Genomic DNA, 26,083 nt, shown 5'->3' on the forward strand with positions numbered 1-26,083 from the left:
ACACAGTAGTAAACCATTACTGCTTCTTCTCACAAAGCAAGTCTGTGAGTAGACCAACTCACTGAAAACCATGCTCTTTGTATGTAGCTGACCACATATCTCAACAGTACCTAAAAGGATAAATTCACCTTTTGGAGCATGTCACATGTTCCACCCATATTTAGGTTGAAACATGTAACATGTTCCAGCACCTGCAGCCTCTTCCCCTATCCCTCCGGTGACAGCTGAGATTGAAAATATCGCAGCTGCACGGGAATGCAAGAACTACAACTACCATAATCCATTGTGGCTGATAGCTTGTAGTTGTGAATGGACTGAGAAGTTGCTGATGAGCGGCCTCACAGTTTGCAGCTTGTAAACAGCCAGCCCATACGAAGGTACAGGCTGAAAGATGCAGGGCTTCTCTGGCGGAGTGTAGCATTGCACCCCTGATCAGTGCAATGCTTTCCATGGAAAAATAATAAATTTACAAGTCATACTTAAAGAAAACTTCACTTAAAATGTGAAGTCCCGCTGGATCTGTCCCTCCCAGCAGCCTTTAACTGAGATACAATTTCTTTTTTTTTGGGGGGGGGGGGGGGGGGGGGGTTTGGGTTTAGAGCGAGTACTATTTTTACCATTACCTGCTTCCACTTCTACAATCCTCGTCCATGTGAGGATGACATTCTTTGCCCTGCTCATTCCCCTCCTGGCCTGGCCATGAAGGGTGATAAATATTCCAGAGGTCAAGTGGTTAATAAATGCACTGCTGCTGCCAATAGCAGTCCCTTTAGTTTAGGAGGCACCGGTATCTTGTGATCCTACTTTGATGCAGCATGGGTGTATATATTTCACTTTTAATTAAAAGGGGGAGACGGGGTCATTCTTTCAATTATGAACCAGATGCCATGTAATTTAGACAACAAACTAATGTTGTGTACTCACATGGTGGAGATGATGTCAGAGGAGACGTCTCTTGATCTGAAATTGGCTCTGCATGATTATCTGAAGGTATAACGTCATTCTTGGTCTCCAGACAGCTTTCTGGAGAAACTTGATGTTGGGCAATTAGATTTTGACTTTCAGGGGCTTCTCCAGCATCTTTGGATTGTGGGACACTTTGCTCTGACCCAGTGGTTCCTGGCTGACTGAAGTTCCCAGCTCGTGGCGGAGAGGACCTAAGAGATCCTGTATTACACGAGTTCTGGTGGCCCTGCCCAGTGTTTGCTGAGCCGCTAGTGCAATTAACAGAATTTTCTTTGCAAACTTTGGAGTCTGCCGCAGTTGAGTCACAAGGTTCTGTCGGTTTCCCCTTCTTAACAATAGTTGGAGAGCTGACGTCACAATCTCGACCCAGTTTACCATTCCCTCTGAGCTTGTGCTTTTGGTTGTTTACCACTCGTGTGCCTCTGCCATCTCCACGGCCAGCATGTGCCAATGGCTTCCTTGACTCATGGTTGGCTGGTTTGGTGACACCATCCATCATTCCAAGATTATCTTCAGACCATTGGAGAAGAGTTCCTTAAGTCACAGCAGCAGCTTCAAATCCCTGCTGGACACAGAGTTCCAGCTGACCTGTCTTTGAATAAAATTGAAAAGTTTAAATTATCATGTTACCCAAGTCAAGATATTTGTTCGTAACATATGGTTTTAAACATAAATACAATTTAATTTAGTTACATTTTACTTAAGAACAAAATTGAAGGATGGCTATAATTCCATATAGTTATTTATTATGTAACATCCCCTCTCCATAGGCTGGTGATGGACAGTCTCTCTTTGTAGGAATAAATAAAGGTGAAACTCGAAAAATTAGAATATTGTGCAAAAGTTCATTTATTTCAGTAATGCAACTTAAACGGTGAAACTAATATATGAGATAGACTCATTACATGCAAAGCAAGATAATTCAAGCCGTGATTTGTTATAATTGTGATGATTATGGCTTACACCTCATGAAAACCCCAAATCCACAATCTCAGAAAATTATAATATTGTGAAAAGGTGCAATATTCTCGGCTCAAAGTGTCCCACTCTAATCAGCTAATTAAGCCATAACCTGCAAAGGGTTCCTGAGCCTTTAAATGGTCTCTCAGTCTGGTTCAGTAGGAATCACAATCATGGGAAAGACTGCTGACCTGACAGTTGTGCAGAAAACCATCATTGGCACCCTCCATAAGGAGGGAAAGCCTCAAAAGGTAATTGCAAAAGAAGTTGGATGTTCCCAAAGTGCTGTATCAAAGCACATTAATGGAAAGTTATGTGGAAGGGAAAAGTGTGGAAGAAAAAGGTGCACAAGCAGCAGGGATGACCGCAGCCTGGAGAGGATTGTCAGGAAAAGGCCATTCAAAAGTGTTGGAGACTTTCACAAGAAGTGGACTGAGGCTGGAGTCAGTGCATCAAGAGCCACCACACACAGACAGATCCTGGACATGGGCTTCAAATGTCGTATTCCTCTTGTCAAGCCGCTCCTGAACAACAAACAACGTCAGCAGCGTCTTACCTAGGCTAAAGTCTATTGCTCAGTGGTCCAAAGTCCTCTTTTCTGATGAGAGCAACTTTTGCATCTTATTTGGAAACCAAGGACCCAGAGTATGGAGGAAGGATGGAGAGGCACACATTGCAAGATGCTTGAAGCCCAGTGTGAAGTTTCCACAGTCTGTGTTGATTTGGGGAGCCATGTCATCTGCTGGTGTTGGTCCGCTGTGCTTCATTAAGTCCAGGGTCAATGCAGCCGTCTGCCAGGAGATTTTGGAGCACTTCATGCTTCCTTCCGCAGACGAGCTTTACGGGGATGCTGACTTCATTTTCCAGCACCTGCCCACACTGCCAAAAGCACCAAAACCTGGTTCAATGACCGTGGGATTACTGTGCTTGATTGGCCAGCAAACTCGCCTGACCTGAACCCCATAGGGAATCTATGGTGCATTGCCAAGAGAAGGATGAGAGACATGAGACCGAACAATGCAGAAGAGCTGAAGGCCGCTATTGAAGCATCCTGGTCTTCCATAACACCTCAGCAGTGCCACAGGCTGATAGCTTCCATGCCACATTGAGGCAGTAATTGCTGCAAAAGGGTCCCAAAAGTACTGAGTACATATGCATGTTAATACTTTTCAGAGGTCCAATATTGTTCTATGTACAATCCTTGTTTTATTGATGGCATGTAATATTCTAATTTTCTGAGATTGTGGATTTGGGGTTTTCATGAGCTGTAAGCCATAATCATCACAATTATGACAAATCACGGCTTGAACTATCTTGCTTTGCATGTAATGAGTCTCATATATTAGTTTCACCTTTTAATTTGCATTACTGAAATGAATGAACGTTTGCACGATATTCTAATTTTTCGAGTTTCACCTGTAGGAATTTTCAAGGTATGCACATAGGAAGTAAAGCCTTGGTCAAGAGGGTTGTCAGCAGTGGCTGTGTGACTCCACCTTGTCTGCAGAGTGGACCTGGGAAGAGCATGCACAAGTGTGTATAAGACTTTGACAGGGGAAAGGGGTGAAATGTAAATGATAACAATTCTAGTTTGGATAGAGGGTTTCAGGATTAAAACCCTTGTTAAGATTTTATTGCTGTCTGTAATCCACCACAATGAAGACACCTGATTTGGCGACAACTGTCTAAGAGGGGAGGAATTACCCTTAGGCAGGCCATAAATGGGCCATTTATCTGCCAAATGTTCGGCCGATAAATGAAAAATCGGTTGGCCCCGTTGCCAATGCTGCCACCCATGTTAAGGAAAAACACGTTTTTTGCAGATTTTCCAGCATGACCAATAAAAATAAATGAGGAGAGCGGCGAAAAACAGCTGACAGGCTGGCCCCAATACCTGCGTGATTATCGGTCGATTTTTCATGCGGACAAAAATTCGGCCGATAAACGACCCGTCTATGGCCTGCATTAAGCTGACCATGGAAGAATTGAAATTCGGCGATTTCAGCAGGGCCCGGCCAAATTTTGATAATTGTGTGGACATCCCAATTCAACAGAAGTCGATTGTTAGCTTGACTTTTGTTAAACAGGGATGTTGGAAAATTCTTGTCAATCAGCAGCTGTAGCTATTGATCACTTTATTCTGACAGCGGAGAGTCCCAATGTCAGAATATAATGTCTCACCAGGGAAGGTTTCTCCATCCATTTTTGCTTCTGTGGATGGAAGGCTGAATGAAAGAAAAAAAAAAAAAGTTAAATTGACGGACACAGCCTTCATAATCTTGATATATCGCCACCTTCAGTAGTAGGACTAGGCAGAAAAAAAGAACAAGCACAGCACCGCCTATGAGCAGTCCTAACTGGTAGTAAACCCCCACCTCTGCGATAAGTAGCTCAGTTCATTACAAAGCAGTACAATAAAAAGGAGGTGCTGTGTCCTTCAATGAACTCAGAGAAAAGGATTTTACGGTAATAAAAAAATCCTGTTTTGTCTTTCGTTCATTGACGGGCACAGCCTTCATAATCTTGACCGTAGGGACGTACCAAAGCAGTGCCATAATGAGGGGTGGGAGTTTAAGAAGAACAAAAACACACATCCACCCAAAGGAACCCCCCCTCAGTAAGAGCCCTCAGAAAACCTCAGGCAACAGCCTGCAAAACCTTGTGGCCAAAACATGAATCCGAAGATGCCAGACCATCAACTTTGTAAAACTTGGTAAAATGGGTTGTTTTTCAGGGGTTGGGCTTGGCCCCTTCGTTCCAGTGAAGGGAACTCTTAAGGCGTTAGCGGATGGACTTATTGCACAGGTGGCAACCTATCACGGTACCACGTCTGAATTCACTGAGCTCCTGAGAGCGACCCATTCTTTCACAAATGTTTGCAGAAGCAGTCTGCATGCCTAGGGGCTTGATTTTATACACCTTGGTGGCCATGGAGGTGATTGGAACACCTGAATCCAATGATTTGGAGGGGTGCTCTAATGCAGGCCATAGACGGTTCGTTTATCGGCCAAATTTTCAGCCAAAAAACGAAACATTGGTCGTTCTGTTGCCACCAATGATTAAGAAAATTGGCCATTTTTCGTAAATTTTGCAGCATGACCGATAAAAGAAATGAGGAGGAACCGCGAAAATCGGCCGATGACATTGCTCCACTATCCGATTATTCTATCGGATGAAAATTCGGCCGATAAACGAACCGATAATGGCCTGCATAAGGCTAGGTTTACACTTATGCACGTTGCATTTGAGCAGTTACTGCATTACGTTTTTGCTGCGTTTTTTTATGTGTTTTTTTTTTTTCTCTTGTTGCTTGGCAGATTTGAAACACAAAACAGATCAAAACCGCATCAAAAACACAGCAAAAAATGCAATACATGCTTTTTTGCAGCATTTCCATTGAAGTCTATAGAACCAAAACGCAACTTTTTGCATTAAAAAAAAGTCCCTGACCCTTTCCAAAAAATGCACCAGGTGAAAATGCAAACCTGTCCCAAAGGAAATCATGTTAAATGGACTGTACTGCGTTTCTGCAAAACATGGCAGAAACCACTTAGGTGTGCACCTAGGGTAATACTTTTGTCAATATAGTGTATATCTCCGCATTTAACAAATCTCATGCTTTCTATTGATTGGTGAACTCTATCTCTGAACCAGCAGGGTGTGTATCAGGCTTCTGTAGAGAGACCACACAGGAGGTAGGCCCCATACACACCGAGTGTTTAGCCCTGGTGCATAGGGCTCCTGCATTTAGCTGTGGACAGAGGGCACAGATGTGACATTTAGCTCTGCTGCCAGCAGCCTGTCAAACTGTGAGAGGATGACAGATGCTGTTTCTGAGCGATTCACTCAGCGGTACTTTCATTTGTGGCAATATGAGCCCAGGGAAGAATGAAGTCTAGATGCCCAGTGTGCATAGGGCCCAACAGTTTGAATCACTGAGTGAATAAGGCCAAGCTTTCTACACCAAAAAACATATTGCATGTAATTTTTTTTTACATATTTCAGTTACATCAAAAAATTAAGTGGGCAGTCAAAGTTCTACTGTTAGGGTTCATTCACACTAGTGATTGAGGGGGCAGTAAAACCCAGCGGTTGAGACATGTTTTTCGTACATCCCAACCACTCCCCCTTTAGCTGCAGAGGCAGAGACCAGGGGTGTCGGGGCTGGAATTATATCCCCTGTCAGATGACCTATTAAAATGAATGAGGCAGCTCTGCAAGCACCCCACAGTGCACATGGTTGTAACGTAGTAGTACAGAGATCAAGGAATTGAACGGTGATGAAGTAATACAATACCTCTTCACTTCCTGTCAAATGCTCTCTGAAGAGCAATCTGAACACGGATTATTTTTTTTCATGTAAGGTCCACTTTAGCTGTACTACAAATACTTATTTGACAGATAAATAATATTCAAATAAGTGATTTTGAAAAGGATACTGCTGCGCTTATGTAATAATCTGTATAGAAAATTAATCTGTGTTGCAGCAGTCCTAATTGTGAGCTAAATAAACACGAAAAATTACAAACTATATAATATAGACTGCGCATACAAAATGTGACACAAAATATTTTAAATATATATAATAAATAATGACCAATACACAAATTAAAAAACTAGTGCAGTTCCAACATGTGCAAACATGCTGATTCCTTGGTATTGAATTCCGTAATTAAAGTGATAAGTGCTTCATAGTGCTCAGACTGGTGCCCCACATGGATGTACACTCACCATCTGCCAAGACCACCTATCTCGAAACGCGTTGAGGTTTGATGACGTAATTTCCACAGAAATCACTTCTGCCCTTTGGAACACGGCGGCCATCTTTTTCTTCCAATACTAACACATAGAGCTGAACACACTCAGTGCCAAGGAAAAGGCACTTATTTTGTAAGTTTATATACATTATTTTTATTCCCGGCATTAAATTAAACAGAATTACACTATGGGATGTCCGTGTTTTATTTTATCTTTATGCTGATCACCTGCATATTATCTGTGGAGGAGAGGAGCAGTGCAAGTGTTGTATCTATCCCTAATAAGGATCACTGGTTATCACCTGCGATCTGACCTGGAGAGTATATACTGGTTACCATTGATAACATCGTGGAGTATATGCAAAAGCATTGGTACCATCAATACGTGGCATTTTGGGCCAGTCTCGAACAAAGCGCTCGTGACCTACCTAGAGATAGGTGGTCATGGCAGGGTGGTGAGTGTACATCCATGGAGGGCACCAGTCTGAGCACTATGAAACACTTATCACTTTAATTACGGAATTCAATACCAAGTAATCAGCAGATGTGCACATGTTGGGACTGCACTAAAGTTTTTTAATTTGTGTATTGGTCATTATGGTCATTAATATATTTAAAATATTTTTTTGTGTCACATTTTGTATGTGCAGTCTATATGAAATAGTTTGTAATATTCAAATAAGCATTTCAGATAAAAAATGGTTAGCACTTCTGCCTGGCAGTTCTAGGGTGGTTGGTTCAAATCCCAACCATGGCACCTCCTGCCTGGAGTTTGCATGTTCTCCCTGTGGCTACGTGGGTTTTCTCAGGTTACTCCGCTTTCCTCCCACACTCCAAAGACATGCTGGCAGGTTAATTGGATCCTGCTAAATTGGCCCTAGTATGTGTATGTATGAATGTAAGTTAGGGACTTTAGATTGTACACACCTTGAGGGTTAGGGACAGCTGCGATTGTACAATATATATATATATATATATATATATATATATAGCACTTTGTAAATTGGCGGCGCTATATAAGTACCTGTAATAAATTAAAAAGCGGGACTTGAGTCACGTGTTTATTTTTTACAGGTGCAAAAAGCACCGGAAAAGGGGCAAAAATGCATATGCGTTTTTACCGCGTTTTTGCACTGGAGCAGTTTGAAAGTAGCCTATCACTTGTGAGTTCTAATCACACACACATGTATTATTCTGCTTGAACAGAACACAGCAATATGATCAAAAGCTGCCAAAGACTGAACCAGTCATCTTTACCAAGACTACATTATACAGCCCCCTCTACACAAACACAGCCACAGACTGCTCCTTCATCCTTTTCAATGAGCCTATGCCACAGCTACAAGTGAAAGCAGCTACACACAAGGAGCACAAGGCCTGTGCTGGAGCAGAACAGCTGGCGGCAGAAGCACAAGCTCTGTTTTTGAATCATGGATCTAACCTGCAGATTGGGAAATACATCCAATATTCAAAATTTGCTTGAAAGATTAACCCAACAAAGCCAACCTAAAGCAGCTCTAAACCCAGTCACTGTAATCTGACATGTTTTAACACGTTCATGTTATTTTAAGTTTATTGAAACCATAAAAAAAAAAAAAAAAAAACTTTCAATGAAATCATACCCAATAATCCAGTTATCAGGGTTCTCATTTCAAGCACTTTCTGTTATGGGGTGACAGTTGTGCTCCTTTGTTGTCAAACTTTCACATGTGCTTCTGTAGGAGACTACCAGAGGCCATCCTGACACATAATGCACAGTCATGGTCCACAGTTCTATTAGGAAGCAGGGCAGACGCAATGATGTACTTGAGCAAGTAGAGTCTGCAGACCAGAAGTAATTGAAAGAGGCTAGGGGGGGATTGGCAGAACTGAGATGCAATAAAGGATGAAAAAAGGCAAAAAGTAGTATTAAAAAAACAAAACAAAACAAAACAAAAAAACACACAGTAAATGTTTATGCTACATAATACTCCAAGGATCAGGGCCCCCCAATCCCTCTTGTATTGAACTGTATCGTTGCTGTATAGTCTCCCGTTAAATTGTAAAGCACTGAGCAAACTGTTGGTGCTATATAAATCCTGTATAATAATAATACTTTAGCAATCCAAATATCTTCAAGTTAGGGTTTGGATTTCCTTTATTTTATTTACTTATAGAGCGCTCTCAATGTACGCAGCACTTTATATACACTATATTGCCAAAAGTATTGGGCCAGCCCTCCAAATCATTGGGTTCAGGTGTTATAATCACCTCCATGGCCACAGGTGTATAAAATAAAGCCCCTAGGCATACAGATTGCTTCTACAAACATTTGTGAAAGAATGGGTCGCTCCCAAGAGCTCAGTGAATTCAAGTGTGTTAGCATGATTGGTTGCTACCTGTGCAATAATTCCATCTGTGAAATTTCCTTGCTACTAAATATTCCAGTCTACTGTGGTATTATAACAAAGTGGAAGCAATTAGGAACAACAGTAACTCAGCCACCAAGTGGTAGGCCACATAAAGTGACAGAGCGGGATCTGCGCATGCTGAAGCGCACAGAACACAGAAATCGCCAACCGTCTGCAGAATCAATAGCTAAAGACCTCAAAACTTTCTGTGGTCTTCAAATAAGTACAACAGTATGTAGCTAGCTTCATGGAATGGGTTTCCATGGCTGCATCCAAGCCTTCACCAAGTGCAATGCAAAGCATCAGATGCAGTGGTGTAAAGCACACTGCCACTGAACTCTAGAACAGTGGAGACGTGTCCTCTGGAGTGCCAAATCACGCTTCTCTGTCTGGCAATCCGATAGATGTGTCTGGGTTTCGAGGCTGGCATGAGCATGGTATGAGCATGAGGGGGGATTATGGTATGGGGTTATTTTCAAGAGTTGGGCTTGGTCCCAGAGATCCAGTGAAGGGAACTCTTAAGGCATCAGCATACCAAGACATTTTGGACAATTTCATGCTCCCAACTTTGTGGGAACAGTTTGGGGATCGCCCCTTCCTGTTCTAACATGACTGCGCACCAGTGCACAAAGCAAGGTCCATAAAGACATGGATGAATTTGGGGTGGAGGAACTTGACTGGCCTGCACAGAACCCTGACCTCAACCCCATAGAACACTTTGGGATGAATTAGAGCGGATACTATGAGCCAGGCCTTCTCCTCCGACATCAGTGCCTGACCTCACAAATGTGCTTCTGGAAGAATGGTCAAACATTCCCATAGGCACACTCCTAAACCTTGTGGACAGCCTTCCCAGAAGAGAACAGCTGTAAGCCCAGCACCCTATGATGATGTGCATCGCACGAAACGCGTCAGTGAGCTACAGTTTCTGGACGTCTGACCACCGCTGGTAGCCATGCGGAATTCTACATGGTCAGTGTCTAATTTTCACCATTTTTCCTGTATTTATTTGTTACTCCTTGAAGCAATAAACTAGTGTCTACGGTATCACGCTATGTGGTGTCCCTTATTGGGCTCTCTTCACTGAGAGCCCCCACTTGCAAAACCTGTTTAAAGGGACCCCAGACGGTGATACGCAGTAAGGTCCTCGGGGTACCCTACTCTAGACGAGACCGGATGGTGTGTGACCCTGACCCTATCCTTGCAGCAGTGATCACTACCTAACCTGATGAGACAGGCTAATCTCATATGCGCATTTTTGACGCACTTCTGGTGAGTGCGCATTTCATTTATCCTATATCCACCGTTAGGTACACTGGATTTACTCCCCACGCACTCATTAGGATCTATCGGATCCCCACGTGGGCAATTTACCATTATTTTGGGACATTTTATTCACCTGTTTAACCGTAGGGTGATACATGACTTTGCACTTGATTCTATAGCAGTAATTACTATATGTTCATTCAATATGCCTTTTTATTATTACTATGTTCAGTTCTTTATGTATATCTAACGCTGCACCTTTTTGTATGTATAGTGTTTGGAAGGTTTGTTTTTGGTTGCCTTTTTTGGTGTTCCAGCAGCTATTTTTTTGGAAATCTTAGATAGCGCTCGCTTACCATCTTTATGCACAGTTGCAAGACTCTGGAGGACTCTACACCTTGATGTCAGTGGGACTCCAGAGGCACCAGCAGCTTCAAATATCTGTTTGCTGCTATGTAATGGTATTTTAGCAGCTGCTCTCTTGATCCGATACATGGATCTGGCAGAAATCTTCCTCAATGTGCCTTTATCTGCACAAACCCGTCTGTGCTCTGAATCAGCCACAAATCTCTTAATAGTGCGATGATCACGCTTAAGTTTTCGTGAAATATCTAATGTTTTCATACCTCGTCCAAGGGATTGAACGATTTCACTCTTTTCGGCAGCAGAAAGATCCTTTTTCTTCCCCATATTGCTTGAAAATGGTGCTCTGCTTAATAATGTGGAACACCGTCCTTTAGTAGTTTTTCCTTAAATTGGGCTCACCTGCCAATCTAATTATCACAGGTGTCCGAGATTGTTTTCAGTGATCAAAAGAGCCCTGACACACAATGCCATCCATGAGTTACACTGAAAAACAAAATATTTAATCTTTGTGACACTTAAATAGAATTTGCATAATAATTTGGAACAGGGTGTAAGAGAGCGCTCACCAGCATCCTCGTAGTTCATTGAGCAACACAAGCTGTCGGCTGCAATGGCTGACAGTACTTGTAGTCTAATCATTCACAGAAAACTGTGAATGAATGATGTGGCCAAATTGGGGGAGCCCCGCATGGCTGTGCTGTTTTTAAACTGTGACAGCTGGCACAGGGAGAAGATACCTCAGGGGGATACTAAACATGTTACACCCTAAATATGGGTATAACATGTAACATGTTTAGAAAGGTAAACTTCCCCTTAAAGTCTCTTTCAAGTCTTCTATCCCTTAATAAATATTTTATTTAACTTGCTGTTAAGCCAACATTTAACAACGACTTGATGCTTGATAAAACTTATAATAATGTATTTTAAATGCACTAATTAATGATTTGTGGTTAAAACTATATGCAATATCATACCTCTCAACTCTTGTGTAACAAAGCACTTTTAGCACAAATATCTACTTTCGAATTAACCACTTCCCGTCCAACGTATGATTATACGATTAGAAAAGTCCTTGGATGGGAAGGGTGATATCAATATTTTCAGCCGGAGATTCTGCACAAAATAAAAAGTAATCTGAGCAGCTAACGAGCCTCTGGATTACTTTTACAAATGTAAAAGAGAGAATAGATCTACAGCGGAAAGGAGACCCACCTCTCTCCCGCGGCAGTCACCACCTTTACCGGGCTCGCCTGTGCGTAAAGCCCAGCAAGGATACGTCCGATGGCATTCAGCTCTAGACACAAAGTGAGAGGAAAGGATGTAGCTCCTCCCACTGTGTGACATCAGAAACAGGAAGCGACAAGGATTTAATCACTTCCTGTTTCGGTTCTTTGTTTACCTGGCCATTAACGGCCAGGGAAGCAGACCCCTGATCTCTCCATAAAGAGGACCTGTCACGACCCATGCTATTACAAGAGATGTTGTATATTCCATGCCATAGCAATAAAGCTATATAAAAAAAAAAGGTAAAGTTGCCCAAGGAGATTTTTGTTTACTGTACTTTGGCGTTGTTCCACGGGCAGACGCAATTTTAAAGCATGACATGTTTGGTATATATTTATTCAGCAGAACATCTTTTATGGGCTATCAAACAATTGGGTATTATATTGTGTTACTGTGCATTAAAATCCATGGAAGTGTTGTTCCAAAAAATTTTGGTTTGAAAAATCACTGTGCAAATATCATGTAACAAAAAAATATGTAATGCCTACCATTTTATTCTCTAGGGCCTCTGCTAAATATATATATAATGTTGGGGAGTTTCAAGTCGTTTTCTAGCAAAAGAAATTATGTTTTTTAGGATCAGAATGCCATATTTGGCCCAGAATGGAGGTGTTTAAAAATAGCAGACAGGTTTGATGGTGCCTGGCTTTTTTTCACGAACAGTTGTTTCAAATACACACACACCCACACAGCCCCAGCCTCCACTATAGAAAAATCACCCGGACCCCAAAACCCCAAGGAGTTAGTGAGGGAGTGCCTCAAATACAGTGTATGGCTCATTGAATACAAAAGATAGATGATGTTACAACCAATGTATATCTATGGGTACATATACACTATATGGCCAAAAGTATTTGGACGCCTGCCTTTACATGAACATGAAGTTTAATGGCATCCCAGTCTTAGTCCGTAGGGTTCAATATTGAGTTGGCCCCGCCCTTTGCAGCTATAACAGCTTCAACTCTTCTGGGACGGCTGTCCACAAGGTTTAGGAGTGTGCCTATGGGAAAAGGAAGGGGCCATCCCCAAACTGTTCCCACAAAGTTGGGAGCATGAAATTGTCCAAAATGTCTTGGTATGCTGATGCCTTAAGAATGCCCTTTACACCACTGCATCCGACACTTTGCATTGCACTTGGTGATATAAGGCTTGATGCAGCTGCTCGGCCATGAAAACCCATTCCTTGAAGCTCTCTACACACTGTTGTGTTAATCTGAAGACCACACGAAGTTTGGAGGTCTTAAGCTATTGACTCTGCAGACAGTTGGAGACTTCTGCGTACTGTGTGCTTCAGCATGTGATGACCCCACTCTGTCATTTTACTTGGCCTACCACTTCATGGCTGAGTTGCGATTATTCCCAGTTGCTTCCACTTTGTTATAACACCACGATCAGTTGACAATGGAATATTTAGTAGCAAGGAAATTTCACGGATGGACTTATTGCTGAGGTGGCAACCTATCACAGTACCACGCTTGAATTCACTGAGCTCCTGATAGAGACCCATTCTTTCACAAATGTTTGTCTGCATATATACAGTGAGGAACAGAAGTATTTGAACACCCTGCGATTTTGCAAGTTCTCCCACTTAGAAATCATGGAGGGGTCTGAAATTCACATTGTAGGTGCATTCCCACTCTGAGAGACAGGATTTAAAAAAAAAATTCAGGAAATCACATTGTATGATTTTTAAAGAATTTATTTGTCTTGCACTGCTGAACATAAGTATTTGAACACCTGAGAAAATCAGTGTTAATATTTGGTACAGAAGCCTTTGTTTGCAATTACAGAGGTCAAACATTTCCTGTAGTTCTTGACCAGGTTTGCACACACTGCAACAGGGATTTTGGCCCACTCCTCCACACAGATCTCCTCTAGATCTGTCAGGTTTCGGGGCTGTCGCTGAGCAACATGGAGTTTCAGCTCCCTCCAAAGATGTTCTATTGGATTTAGGTCTGGAGACTGGCTAGGCCACTCCAGAACCTTGATATGCTTCTTACGGAGCCACTCCTTTGTTATCCTGGCTGTGTGCTTCGGGTCGTTGTCATGTTGGAAGACCCAGCCACGACCCATCTTCAATGCTCTGACTGAGAAAAAGAGGTTGTTGCTCAAAATCGCACAATAAATGGCCCCATTCATCTTCTCCTTAATACAGTGGTCATCCTGTCCCCTTCGCAAAAAAGCACCCCCAAAGCATGAGGTTACCACCCCCATGCTTCACAGCAGGGATGGTGTTCTTGGGATGCAACTCATCCTTTTTCCTCCAAACACGACGAGTGAAGTTTAGACCAAAAAGTTTTATTTTGGTCTCATCTGACCACATGACTTTCTCCCATGCCTCCTCTGGATCATCCAGATGGTCATTGGCAAACTTCAGACGGGCCTGGACATGTGATGACTTGAGCAGGGGAACCTTCCGTCCAATGCATGATTTGAAACCATGACAGCGTAGTGTTCTACCGACAGTGACCTTTGAAACTGTGGTCCCAGCTCTCTTCATGTCATTGACCAGCTCCTCCCTTGTAGTTCTGGGCTGATTCCTCACCTTTCTTATCATCAGTGATACCCCACGAGGTGAGATCTTGCATGGAGCCCCAGTCCGATGGAGACTGACAGTCGTCTTTAGCCTCTTCCATTTTCTAACAATTGCTGCAACAGTTGATCTATTTTCACCAAGCTGCTTGGCAATTGCCCCGTAGCCCTTTCCAGCCTTGTGGAGGTCCACAATTTTGTCTCTGGTGTCTTTTGACAGCTCTTTGGTCTTGCCCATGGTAGTAGTTGGCGTCTGACTGACTGTGGGGTGGACAGGTGTCTTTAAAGAGCTCAGACAGGTGCTACTAAGTTAGATTAATGAGTGGAGTAGAGGTGAACTTTTTAAAGGCACAGTAACAGGTATTTGAGAGCCAGAATTCTTGCTGTTTCTTAGGTGTTCAAATACTTATGTTCAGCAGTGCAAGACAAATAAATTCTTTAAAAATCATGCAATGTGATTTCCTGAATTTTTTTTTTAAATTCTGTCTCTGAGTGGGAATGCACCTACAATGTGAATTTCAGACCCCTCCATGATTTCTAAGTGGGAGAACTTGCAAAATCGCAGGGTGTTCAAATACTTCTGTTCCTCAATGTAGGTGCTTGATTTTATACACCTGTGGCCATGGAGGTGATTGGAACACCTGAATCCAACGGATTTGGAGGGGTGTCCCAATACTTTTGGCAATATAGTGTATATATATATATATATATATATATATATATATATATATAGATAGTGGTTCCATCCAAGATAAAGGCTTTGATGCTCCACAAAAAAACAGGTAATGTAGCAAGTGGTATAGTACCACAGATGGACAAGGAGGACAATATAGTTACACACACACCGACAACAGTGGCTCTGTCTAGGGGAAGACGTTTTACTATTTATTGCTATAGAACATTAAACAGGAGAGGGGTTTAGGGTCACAGAATACTCCAAAACAATAATACTCTTCAATAGGAGAACAAACTTAGTGGAAAATCCTTACAGAAGCAGACACATACTAAAGTACCAAATCAAGTCTTACTCACACTAACCCAGGAGCTGTCTGCCACTGAGCTTCCTAAGGTAGATCCTCAGTGAGGGATATCAAATAATTCTTCGCCAGACCAGGACCTCAAAACAGTGTCCCCCAGCAAATAATCCATTAGCAATCTCCTCCAGGCCCTCAGCCCAGCTCCTAGCTGAGACCCAGACTGCAATTTCTTGTAATAGAAGCTATCTCCCAGGGGCAACAGCCCCAGGAGAACTGCAAACAACCCAGGAGAGGAAAGAACCCTCTGTAAAGGCTTCCCCAACATTTACCAGCTCCCCAGCTACCTTCTGGATTCCTCCTTCGAGTGATGGGCTTGGGCATGATAAATAGTCATAATGGTCATTTGACTCTCTGCCTTATATCCTGGAGCCTTATCCCAAAAGTAGGTGAGAGAAATCAAACACCCAGCTAGGGAAACCAGGCCAAACAAAAATATTGGATGACAGTTCCACTGACTAGAGGAGGGCGCTACATCAGTAACTTATTTTGAACCACTAAAGTTACTGTATCATCCTCTATATCTGCAGAAGTCCTTTGAGTGCTTAATATGTCTATTGATATATTCCACACAATATATATCTATCTACATCAGGGCTTAACAAATTCCAGGCACCAGGTTGCCATAGTAACTAGAAATTGTGTCCTGGCACCTGGGCTTTTATCAGTGACAGGTGCCATTACAGGGTGGGTTGCGGGGAGGGTTTTGAAAGGGAAGCCAAGAGCACTGCTTTGCACTGCCATCATTATGGGGAACGCTAGTAGTGGTGGCAGCCCAGATGAAGACGGCCTGGGGATGGAGCAGGAAGAGAGCGGTGCGGAAGCCGCTGACATCACGGGAGAAGTGAGCGGCCAGCAGAGTGAAGTCCAGCTGGGGATCTCAGGCGGCCCGTCATCCCCACTGCTCCTTTTTCAGCTGGCTCCTAGATTCAAAGCAAAATTTGTCAAGGTGTGTGTGTGTGTATATAAATACACACACACACACAAATATATATATATATATATATATATATATATATTTACATGCACATATACATACATATATATATATATATATATACAGTCATGGCCGAAATTGTTGGCACCCTTGATATTTTTCCTGAAAATCAAGTATTTCACACAAAAAAGGTATTGCATTAACACATGTTTTGCTATACACATGTTTATTCCCTTTGTATGTATTGGAACAAATATAAAACAGAGGCAGAAAAGCAAATATGACATAATGTCACACAAAACCCCAAAAATGGGCTGGACAAAAGTATTGGCACCCTTAACTTAATATTTGGTTGCACACCCTTTGGAAAACATAACTGAAATCAGTCGCTTCCTATAACCATCAATAAGCTTCTGACACCTCTCACCCGGAATTTTGGACCACTCTTCCTTTGCAAACAGCTCCAGGTCTCTCTTATTGGAAGGACACCTTTTCCCAACAGCAATTTTAAGATCTCTCCACAGGTGTTCAATGGGATTTAGATCTGGGCTCATTGCTGGCCACTTCAGAACTCTCCAGCGCTTCTTTGCCATCCATTTCTGAGTGCTTTTTGACGTATGTTTGGGGTCATTGTCCTGCTGGAAGACCCAGGATCTTGGACGCAAACCCAGCTTTCTGACACTGGGCCCTACAGTGCGACCCAAAATCCTTTGGTAATCCTCAGATTTCATGATGCCTTGCACACAGTCAAGGCACCCAGTGCCAGAGGCAGCAAAACAACCCCAAAACATCATTGAACCTCCACCATATTTTACCGTAGGTACTGTGTTTTGTTCTTTGTAGGCCTCATTCCGTTTTCGGTAAACAGTAGAATGATGTGCTTTACCGAAAAGCTCTATCTTGGTCTCATCTGTCCACAAGACGTTTTCCCAGAAGGCTTTTGGCTTACTCAAGTACATTTTGGCAAACTGTAGTCTTGCTTTTTTATGTCTCTGTGTCAGCAGTGGGGTCCTCCTGGGTCTCCTGCCATAGCGTTTCATTTCATTTAAATGTCGACGGATAGTTCGCGCTGACACTGATGCTCCCTGAGCCTGCAGGACAGCTTGAATGTCTTTGGAACATGTTTGGGGCTGCTTATCCACCATCCGGACTATTCTGCGTTGCAATCTTTCATCAATTTTCCTCATCCGTCCACGACCAGGGAGATTAGCTACAGTGCCATGGGTTGCAAACTTCTTGATAATGTTGCGCACTGTGGACAAAGGCAAATCTAGTTCTCTGGAGATGGACTTGTAACCTTGAGATTGTTGATATTTTGCCACAATTTTGGTTCTCAGGTCCTCAGACAGTTCTCGTCTCCTCTTTCTGTTGTCCATGCTTAGTGTGGCACAGACAGACACACAATGCAAAGGTTAAGTGAACGTCTCTCCTTTTTATCTGCTTTCAGGTGTGATTTCTATATTGCCCACACCTGTTACTTGCCCCAGGTGAGTTTACAGGAGCATCACATGCTTGTAACATTCTTATTTATCCGCAGTTGTGAAAGGGTGCCAATACTTTTGTCCAGCCCATTTCTGGAGGTTTGTGTGACATTATGTCGAATTTGCTTTCTTTCCTCCCTTTTTTTGTTTTGTCCCAATACACACAAAGGGAATAAACATGTGTATAGCAAAACATGTGTTAATGCAATACGTTTCGTGAGAAATACATGATTTCCTGGAGAAATATCAAGGGTGCCAACAATTTCGGCCATGACTGTATATATATACACACACGCACACATTTACACACACACATACAGTATAAACACATGTATTTAGTATTCCACTGATACAAAAACATTATCGGTATTACAAAAACAAAAATAGTATACGAAAATAAAACACATTATTTATGTAACATATAACAGCTCCATTCACTAAAAGCAATTATACTTAAAAAACACAAATCTTAAAACTCACAGCAATAACATGACTGCTCTGGTCCTCCGACTACAAGTATAAAATTCCTATTTTTCCGTAGCTGCAGTTCAAACGGTCCTGTTCTGCAAGGCTGATGACATTTTATAGAGGAGCCCCGTGTCACATATACAGCCACTATCAGCTGATAACTCATGTGACAGAAATGAAACCCAGCTCTGAACTAAGAACGAAATGAAACTGCCAGGCTGCTTCCTGAAACTTTATTTTTACACTCTTATCATGATAATCTGCACTGTAAATGCTGCATAAAATGTAATACCCGATCCAGCCTATATCCAGGCAAGCTGAGTATGCTAAACGAGGTCAGAGCTTGAAATAAAGAAATAAAATCTGTCTGCCAAAAGAATCTGTATTTAGGAAACATTATTAGAGGGTGGGGGATAAACTGCAAGAGGGACACACAAAGAAAAAAAAAATATTTATATTGCAGTTTTTGTTGCTGTTGGAGATTTTTCTGCATTTTGCAGTCTGGGGAAACTATGGTCAACAGGGCAGTAAGTGAGGGTAACTCTAAAGGAGCCCCAGATAGCAGTGCAAACCCAGCAGGGGTTCTAGTCTCCTGTGCATTTCCTAAAACTAAAAAATTGTTTTGTCTGGACACACACTTTAAAGCGAGCCCCACCCAAAAGGGGATGTTCCACTTTAAAGTACTGGTTCCCTGCTCCCCGTGAGGAATTGGCACCTTTGGGGAGTGGGGGAAGGGGGTGGGTAACCAATTTTGACAGGTACCCACTTCCACTGCAACTGCCTAGGCAATCAGAAGAGGAAGTTGTCACAGCCGGGTGCCCACACTTAGGATGCCGGTCCTGGGAAGCGAAGATGGCCAGTGAAGCCGACTGTGTTGAGTACATCACTGAATTGCGGGACAGGTGAGTGGCTGTTTTTTGAAAAGTCCGCAGCTACAGTTTTTGTGTTTGCTGACTTATTTTTTTTAGGTTTGATTGGAGCTTTGTTATAAATTTAAAATAGAATTTAATTAACCCTAAATAAATTTTAAAAACACTCCCTGCCCCTCCTAATACCTACTCTTGCTATCCTGTGTAGGAAGGATGTGTATGCTTACCTATTTTCATGCTGCTCCAATCCGGTCACAGGATCTCCTGTGTCAGCCAGCGGCCGGCTACTGAGAAGAGGAGGGAATGCCAAGGACGGTTAGAATGCCTCAGCAGTGAGGTCACCCATAGGCTTACTATGATCTATCCATTGCAGGCACCCCATCTTTTCCCCTGCAGCTGGCTGACACAGGGAAGCGGGATCACATAATCAGCATGAAAATAGGAAGCATACAAATCTTTCTTACACAGGTTAGTCAGCATAGATGTTAGGCGGGGAGTCAGGTGTATTTTAAAAAGAGAAGTATGGCCAAAGCTTTTTTGGCCATACTTTTCATATGGGTCACAGGACTACTAAAGCCCGCTGTAGGATGACGTCACAAAGCCACTCCAGTCTCTGGATGTATCCCAACAATAATTTTGGGATCCACACAGATGCCTGACCAGCAGCCGCTCCCACCCCCTCCCCTGCACTCCAGTGAGCACTGGAGGGGCAGAGCGGACCAAGAATTGAGCGATCACTCAGTCCTCAGGATTAGAGCTGGTGGAAGCACATGTATTTGTTTTTTTGTCAGTCCATACTTCTTTACAGTAGAATTCTGGGCTAACTAATCTTAAAGAAGCTGTAATCCCTTACATATACCCAGTGAAGTGACTGGCCGCAGGTGATACAGAGAGAGTAAGCCAATCCTCCTACATAAGCTGTACCTGTTTATCTGCAGTCTTGTCCTCTCTTCTCTTCTCTACATCAGTTCAAAGTGCTGAATTTTTAAAGCTTGTCTGAGAATTCTGAAAAAGGAACAGGAAGCTGAAAAAACACTCTGCAGAGCTCAGTGAGAAGAACTCTGAGAGCTGATTGGTGGGAAGAGACACACACAGGAACAGAGAGGCTGTCAATCTTCTGGTGGTCCCTCCCCCGTCACCATTTTTCCCTTGGCGTCAGGAAAACTTGTCAAAAGTGACTTATGCAAATAGTAGGGCAGCAAACAAAAATGACAGTGTTCTTCACTGTCAAGTGCACACTATATAGGTATATGCTTTGTTCATATTTAATACCTGAGGTTTACAACCACTTTAAAGTGGTATTAAATCCAAAAACAAAATTGTAGTATAGTGCAGCTTACCAATTCTTAGATGTGGTGGCTGTAGTAGTTTTTTCCCCTTTATTTTCACCTGGTTATCCAGCCAGCAAGTCTGTTATTTTTCAGCATCCTTTACAAAGAGGAACTAAAAGCATCAATATTCACCTTTCCAACGGTCCCTCACCAGCATCATCATCTTCTGCTTTGTGTGGTTTTCGTCCATCTTCAATGGCCGGCGCGGGATGACATCACTGTTGGATGTGCGTGGGAGCTAGTCATTTGGCACATAGGGATTGCGCTGACCGCTGTAAACTAAGCTAAGCTGCGTATGCACAGCTCAGTTGACATTCCGGGGATCGCTGTAAGCAGGCAAGTAGATGTAGTTTAATGCAGAAGAGTCATTGCATGTCTTTTCTGCCAAAAAAAAAGCCTGCCTGCTCACAGTATGAAACACTGAAACTTTAGTTCCGTTTTACCAGACCAAGCTTTCCAAGAAAAGTAGCAGCTAAAGGGTTGAGCCAAACCATTTAACACTATCAGGAGTGCTTACAAGGATCAGCTTTTATAAATTTTATTTTTATCTCAAAAGGAAAAAAAATCTGTTTGTTATGGCTGCTTATAAAATGTAAGCTGGCGTTAGGCTTTAATTTCTTAATTAGAAAGGTTGTAAAGCCTAAACATTTTTTACCGTAATGCATTCCCTGCATTAAGGTAAAAAACGTTCCAGCAGCAGTATGCCCCCACACTCCACCTTAAACTTACCTGAGTGCTCACTCGATCCAGAGCTGTGCCCATCTCTAGTGGCTCTCTCCCCTCCCTCGCAGGCTTTGCTGAGCCCAACAGCTCTCGCTGCTGTCAGTCATATCCTGCGATGAGGGAGCAGGGGGCAGGCCACGTTGAGCTGTGTGTGTCTATGGAAGCAGACAGCACGGCTCAGAATTAAGCTCACACATGCACCCCCAAAGAGAAAAAGCCAGGAGCGCCGACAGGGGACCCCAGAAGAAGTGGTCCAGGACTGTTCTGTGCAATTCTATTGCACAGGGCATTTAATTATAACAACTTTGCAATTTTTTTTTTTATTAAGATTTTGCAATCACTTTAAGTCTATCTGTTGTAAATCTAACACTAACCCCCCCCCCCCCCCCCCCCCAATTAGGCAGGGCTGCTGTTCAAAGCTGTCACCGTTGCTCCTCCATCCAAGGAGATGCTTTAAGACAGGAAGTGTGTTACTGGCAAGATCATCACATGCAGACACCACATTTAAGGACTGGTAAACTACAATATATATATATATATATATATATATATATAATTTGTGTATTAATTAAGTTCAATACCATTTTAAAGCTGTAACTACTCACGTGCCCCTGGCATAATAGTTTGACTCAATCCTTGTCACTGTCTTTTCTGATGTACAGCCTGGTCTGTAAATTTATGTGAAGTAAAATACAAATACTGTAATGATATGTGAAATTAAAGATAAAAAGGAATTCAAATACCGAGTACTGGTATGAGATGTACTAACCACGTACAATTATCAGAATATAATTTTGGTAATTGGGTTTGTGGTGTCTTTTTATCATATGTTATAGCAACTGTTTACACAAAATGTAGACTCCTTTAACTGGGCTAATATTAATATAATTATATTGTTGAAGTGACCAAGAAAATGTAAGACAAACCACCCACATATTAACTTTTTTTTACATTTGGGGGCGATTTACTAAAACCGTTACACTTAGAATCTGGTGCAGCTGTGCATAGTAGTATGGAATCAGCATCTAATGTCAGCTTGTTCAATTTTTTTTTTCCAAGCTTTGACAGTAATACCTGGAATCTGATTGGTTTCTATGCAGAACTGCACCAGATTTTGCATCATTAACTTTTAGCAAATAACCTCCTTTATCTTTTGGCTTCTATGACCATATTTTCCCAATTATAGAACATTCATAGTTACTGGAAGTCTTGAAACCAGGGCCTGTACTTCCAGAAGTGAAGATGAAACAACATGCAATCTCTTCCATAAAGTAAGATGATGCACGTGTGCACAATTTAAAGGGAGCCTGTACTGACAGAATATGCAGGCTGCCATTGCCTACTTCTTCTGAAAATGCTAGAAGCCTGGTTAGTTTGATGATCCAATAGCTTCAGATGCATTCAAAGCAAGAGGTCAACAATAGCCGCTTATATTTATTTCCCTTAAAGCCAAACTGTCTGCAGATATAAAAAGGCACCAATACCATTAGGTGCTATAATATCAATCTGCCAGTAGGTGGCTTTGGTGTGCATGTGTAGAAATCCACCATGCGTGTGCAGATGCATCGTTGGTTTCTACCAAGTCCCAGATACCAGGAAGACACTGGTAGCCACTCCTTGCTGCAGTGCAAGGAGAATGCTGACAGCAAGAGAAAGCTGAATGACAAATAGATGAGCTCATTGAGCTGCTTTCTTTTCACTGTCCATTCATAGGGTGCAGGAGACCTGTAAATGAAAGTGAAACTAAAGCGCGGGGGGGGGGGGGTATCTAATCAAACAAGGCTGTGCTGTGTAAATCCCAGGACTGAGCAAACAGAAGTACAAAGCATTTGGCATGTAAACCAGTGAACTTATATTGTGCATTTATGCCTTTATCTGGAGTTAAGCTTTAAGGACAAATTTCCATCTATACAAAAAGTTGCCACAGTTTTTAATGGCTTTCCATTTGGGTTTGGTGTTTCCTCTGGCAAACCCCTCTGTCACTATTGCACTGTATTGTGACTTGGAAACTGGTAGCAGCAAGTACCACCTTCTTAGAAGTAGAATGGTGTGTAGAGATGGAGGCAGCAGAAGAGGCAAGTACAATATTTTATTAATTCTTTTTTCCTGTTCACACTTTTATTTAGGCCACATAGTTTAATTAAAGCAGATGTAAACTGGCAGTAAACACAACAAATATTCTGGGTCCCCAGCAGCTTTTGCCATAATATGCAAGCATGCACAGCAAAGTTGAACATTATGGCACATTGACCTAGCAAAGTCAACCTCTCCAGAGCTGTGATGTCTGCATTGCCCTCTCCGGCGCTTCCATCTTCACACAATCTTCCAGGTTCTTCCACCATCTTCAATTGCCAATCTGGGATGAGATTGCTTCCATGTATGTGACAGGCGTTACTTTCTCTCATCATCAAATTATGCCAAGACTGGACACTGACACACACTTTACAATACTGCATAGCAGTTACCCTTTTTTTTTTTTTAATTTTATTGAAATTTCACTGCGTGACACTTCATTAATTGCTATGCACCATACAGAAACAGAACTCCAGTCCGTTGTGGGGAAAAAATAAAATAAATAAATATGCATCAAGCATTACACACACACACACTTATATGAGCATGGCACATAAAAAAAAAAGTTTTCCAAGTGCCTGTACAAAAAATAAATAAATAAATAAATAAAAAAAATATGCAGGTCTCTGCCCATAGTGTGAATAAGTCCTAGTAGACATTTGTACTGATAGAAACATGTAGACCAACATTGCTCACAACTCCAATGCTGGTTGCTTGGCTGTCATTATGATATACATACATTTATTTTATATACATAGTCTAGTTGGGAGAAAAAAAACCAAAAAAAAACACACACCCCAGTAAAGCATGATCCAATTTGCTCCAACAGGGGGATCAACTTCCTTCCTGATCCCCCAAGGGGAAATCAGATATTCCCTGGATCAAATTTACCTATAAAATGTTAGTATCCAGTTATATTATGTACATTTAGGAAAGAATCCAGGCTTTGGTTAAAAAAAAAAATAAAAATACTGAGTTGGCCATAACCAACTCCTGTGGGAGTCTATTCCATATCTTACTGCGAAGAAGCCTTTCCAGATTTGGAGGTCAAATCTCTTTTCCTTCAGATGTAAAGAGTGCCCCCTTGTCAGTTGTGATTTCCCTAAAGTGAATAACTCTACACCAAGTTCACTATATAGACCACCTATGTATTTATACATGTTAATCAAATCCCCCCACCTTAATCTCTTCTTCTGAATAAATTCAGTTCCTCTAATCTTTCCTCATAGCTGAGCTCCTCCATAACTCTTATCAGTTTGGTTGCCCTTTCTCCAGGTCCCCATAACCTTTTTGTGAACTTTTACCCAAAACTGAACTGCATATTCCAGATGAGGTATTACAGATTTGTAAAGGAGCACAATATCTCTCTGCAATCTGTTCCTCCTTTAATACAAGAAAGGATTTTACTCACTTTGGAAACCATGGCTTGGCATTACATGCTAGCATTAGATCTATGATCTACCAGAACACCCAGATCCTTCTCCACCATTGATTGCCCCAGTTGTACTCCCCCTAGTATGTATGATGCATGCATAACTTCTACAAAGACTGAAATGGCACTTAGAATCCCGGTCCCTACATCATTTATAAATATGATAACAAAAGTTGCAAGTCACTGACCTTGAACAAGCATAGAGATCAGAAGCTCTAACTGCATATTTTTATGCTGCACGATTTCTCCAGGTTAGTAACTCAACATATTATAAGCAGGCACAGCCAGAAGGTTAGCATTTTGTCAAAGGTGGACAGCAATAACACAACTTAAAGTACAACTTTTTTTTTTTAGTTTTGGATACAGTGCAAAGGGAGTAGAACCCCCTGTCAGTTTGTATTGCGGTCTGTGGTCCTCTTAAGGAGAGTCACCCTCTCCATTTGTCCTGCTTATCAATAATCGAAAGTAAAAGAAAATCCCAAAATCGGTGTCCCAAGGAATTCCCTTAATTTGCAGGGATTTCCCATCACGTCCTGTTTGGCTATGGGACAGGAAGTGTAGGGAAATCTCCACAATTGCATACAGATTTGGAAGAAAAAAAAAAAAAACAAACACACACCACACCCTGACAGGAGGTATAACCCTCCCTTACTCTATCCAAAATAAAAAAAACCCAAAGTTTTGCCTATAGTTCTACTTTAATAATGTAAAACTTCCCTTTATCTCTTTCATATGTGCATATCATGAAACTCCATTAACAGAAAGGTTTTCACTACACAGAAAGAGAGTAATTCTACATTCCACATTAAGGTTATAGAACCAATTTAGAAACAAGGGCCTGAGGAAGTCACGTGACGTACCGCGTAGGACGGAAGCATGGTGACGTCAGCCACCATCTTGCTACACCCATGCAAGTACACCCAGACTGTTACACATTAATATGCTCAGAACAGCATGTATTTGATGTAAGTGGGCATTTGGCGTTATGTTGCCTAATAAATCACATTAATTACCACACTATGGAAGTGTTCCTTTTCTTTACTGGGATCGTTTGAGAGGCTGTCCAGTACATTTTTACCTTGAGGAGAATACCACCACTATTGTTGCCAGATCCTGGATGAATGCATAAGGTCCCCATGGGATTCTGATCTTTTGGTGTGGAGTGCCTTTGAAGTGTGTTTGCCCTTAGGGGTCGCAGCATGGCAGTGAGGAAG

General features: G+C 42.1%; 1 protein-coding gene across 3 annotated transcripts in view; it reads right to left on the reverse strand.

Annotated features, from left to right (window-relative positions):
- TUT4 (terminal uridylyl transferase 4) overlaps positions 1–26,083 on the reverse strand; it is an 84,063-nt gene that overhangs the window by 52,904 nt on the left and 5,076 nt on the right. For all 3 annotated transcript variants that reach the window (XM_089666566.1, XM_089666564.1, XM_089666565.1), the window contains exon 2: positions 925–1,558. In XM_089666566.1, coding sequence (XP_089522692.1) covers positions 925–1,465 — 541 coding nt within the window. In that variant the 5' untranslated portion in view covers positions 1,466–1,558. The remainder of the gene's footprint in view (positions 1–924; positions 1,559–26,083) is intronic.

This window comes from Staurois parvus, unplaced genomic scaffold, assembly GCF_062004578.1.
Source record: "Staurois parvus isolate SC_StPar_1 unplaced genomic scaffold, SC_StPar_1.0 ptg002753l, whole genome shotgun sequence".
NCBI lineage: Eukaryota > Metazoa > Chordata > Amphibia > Anura > Ranidae > Staurois > Staurois parvus.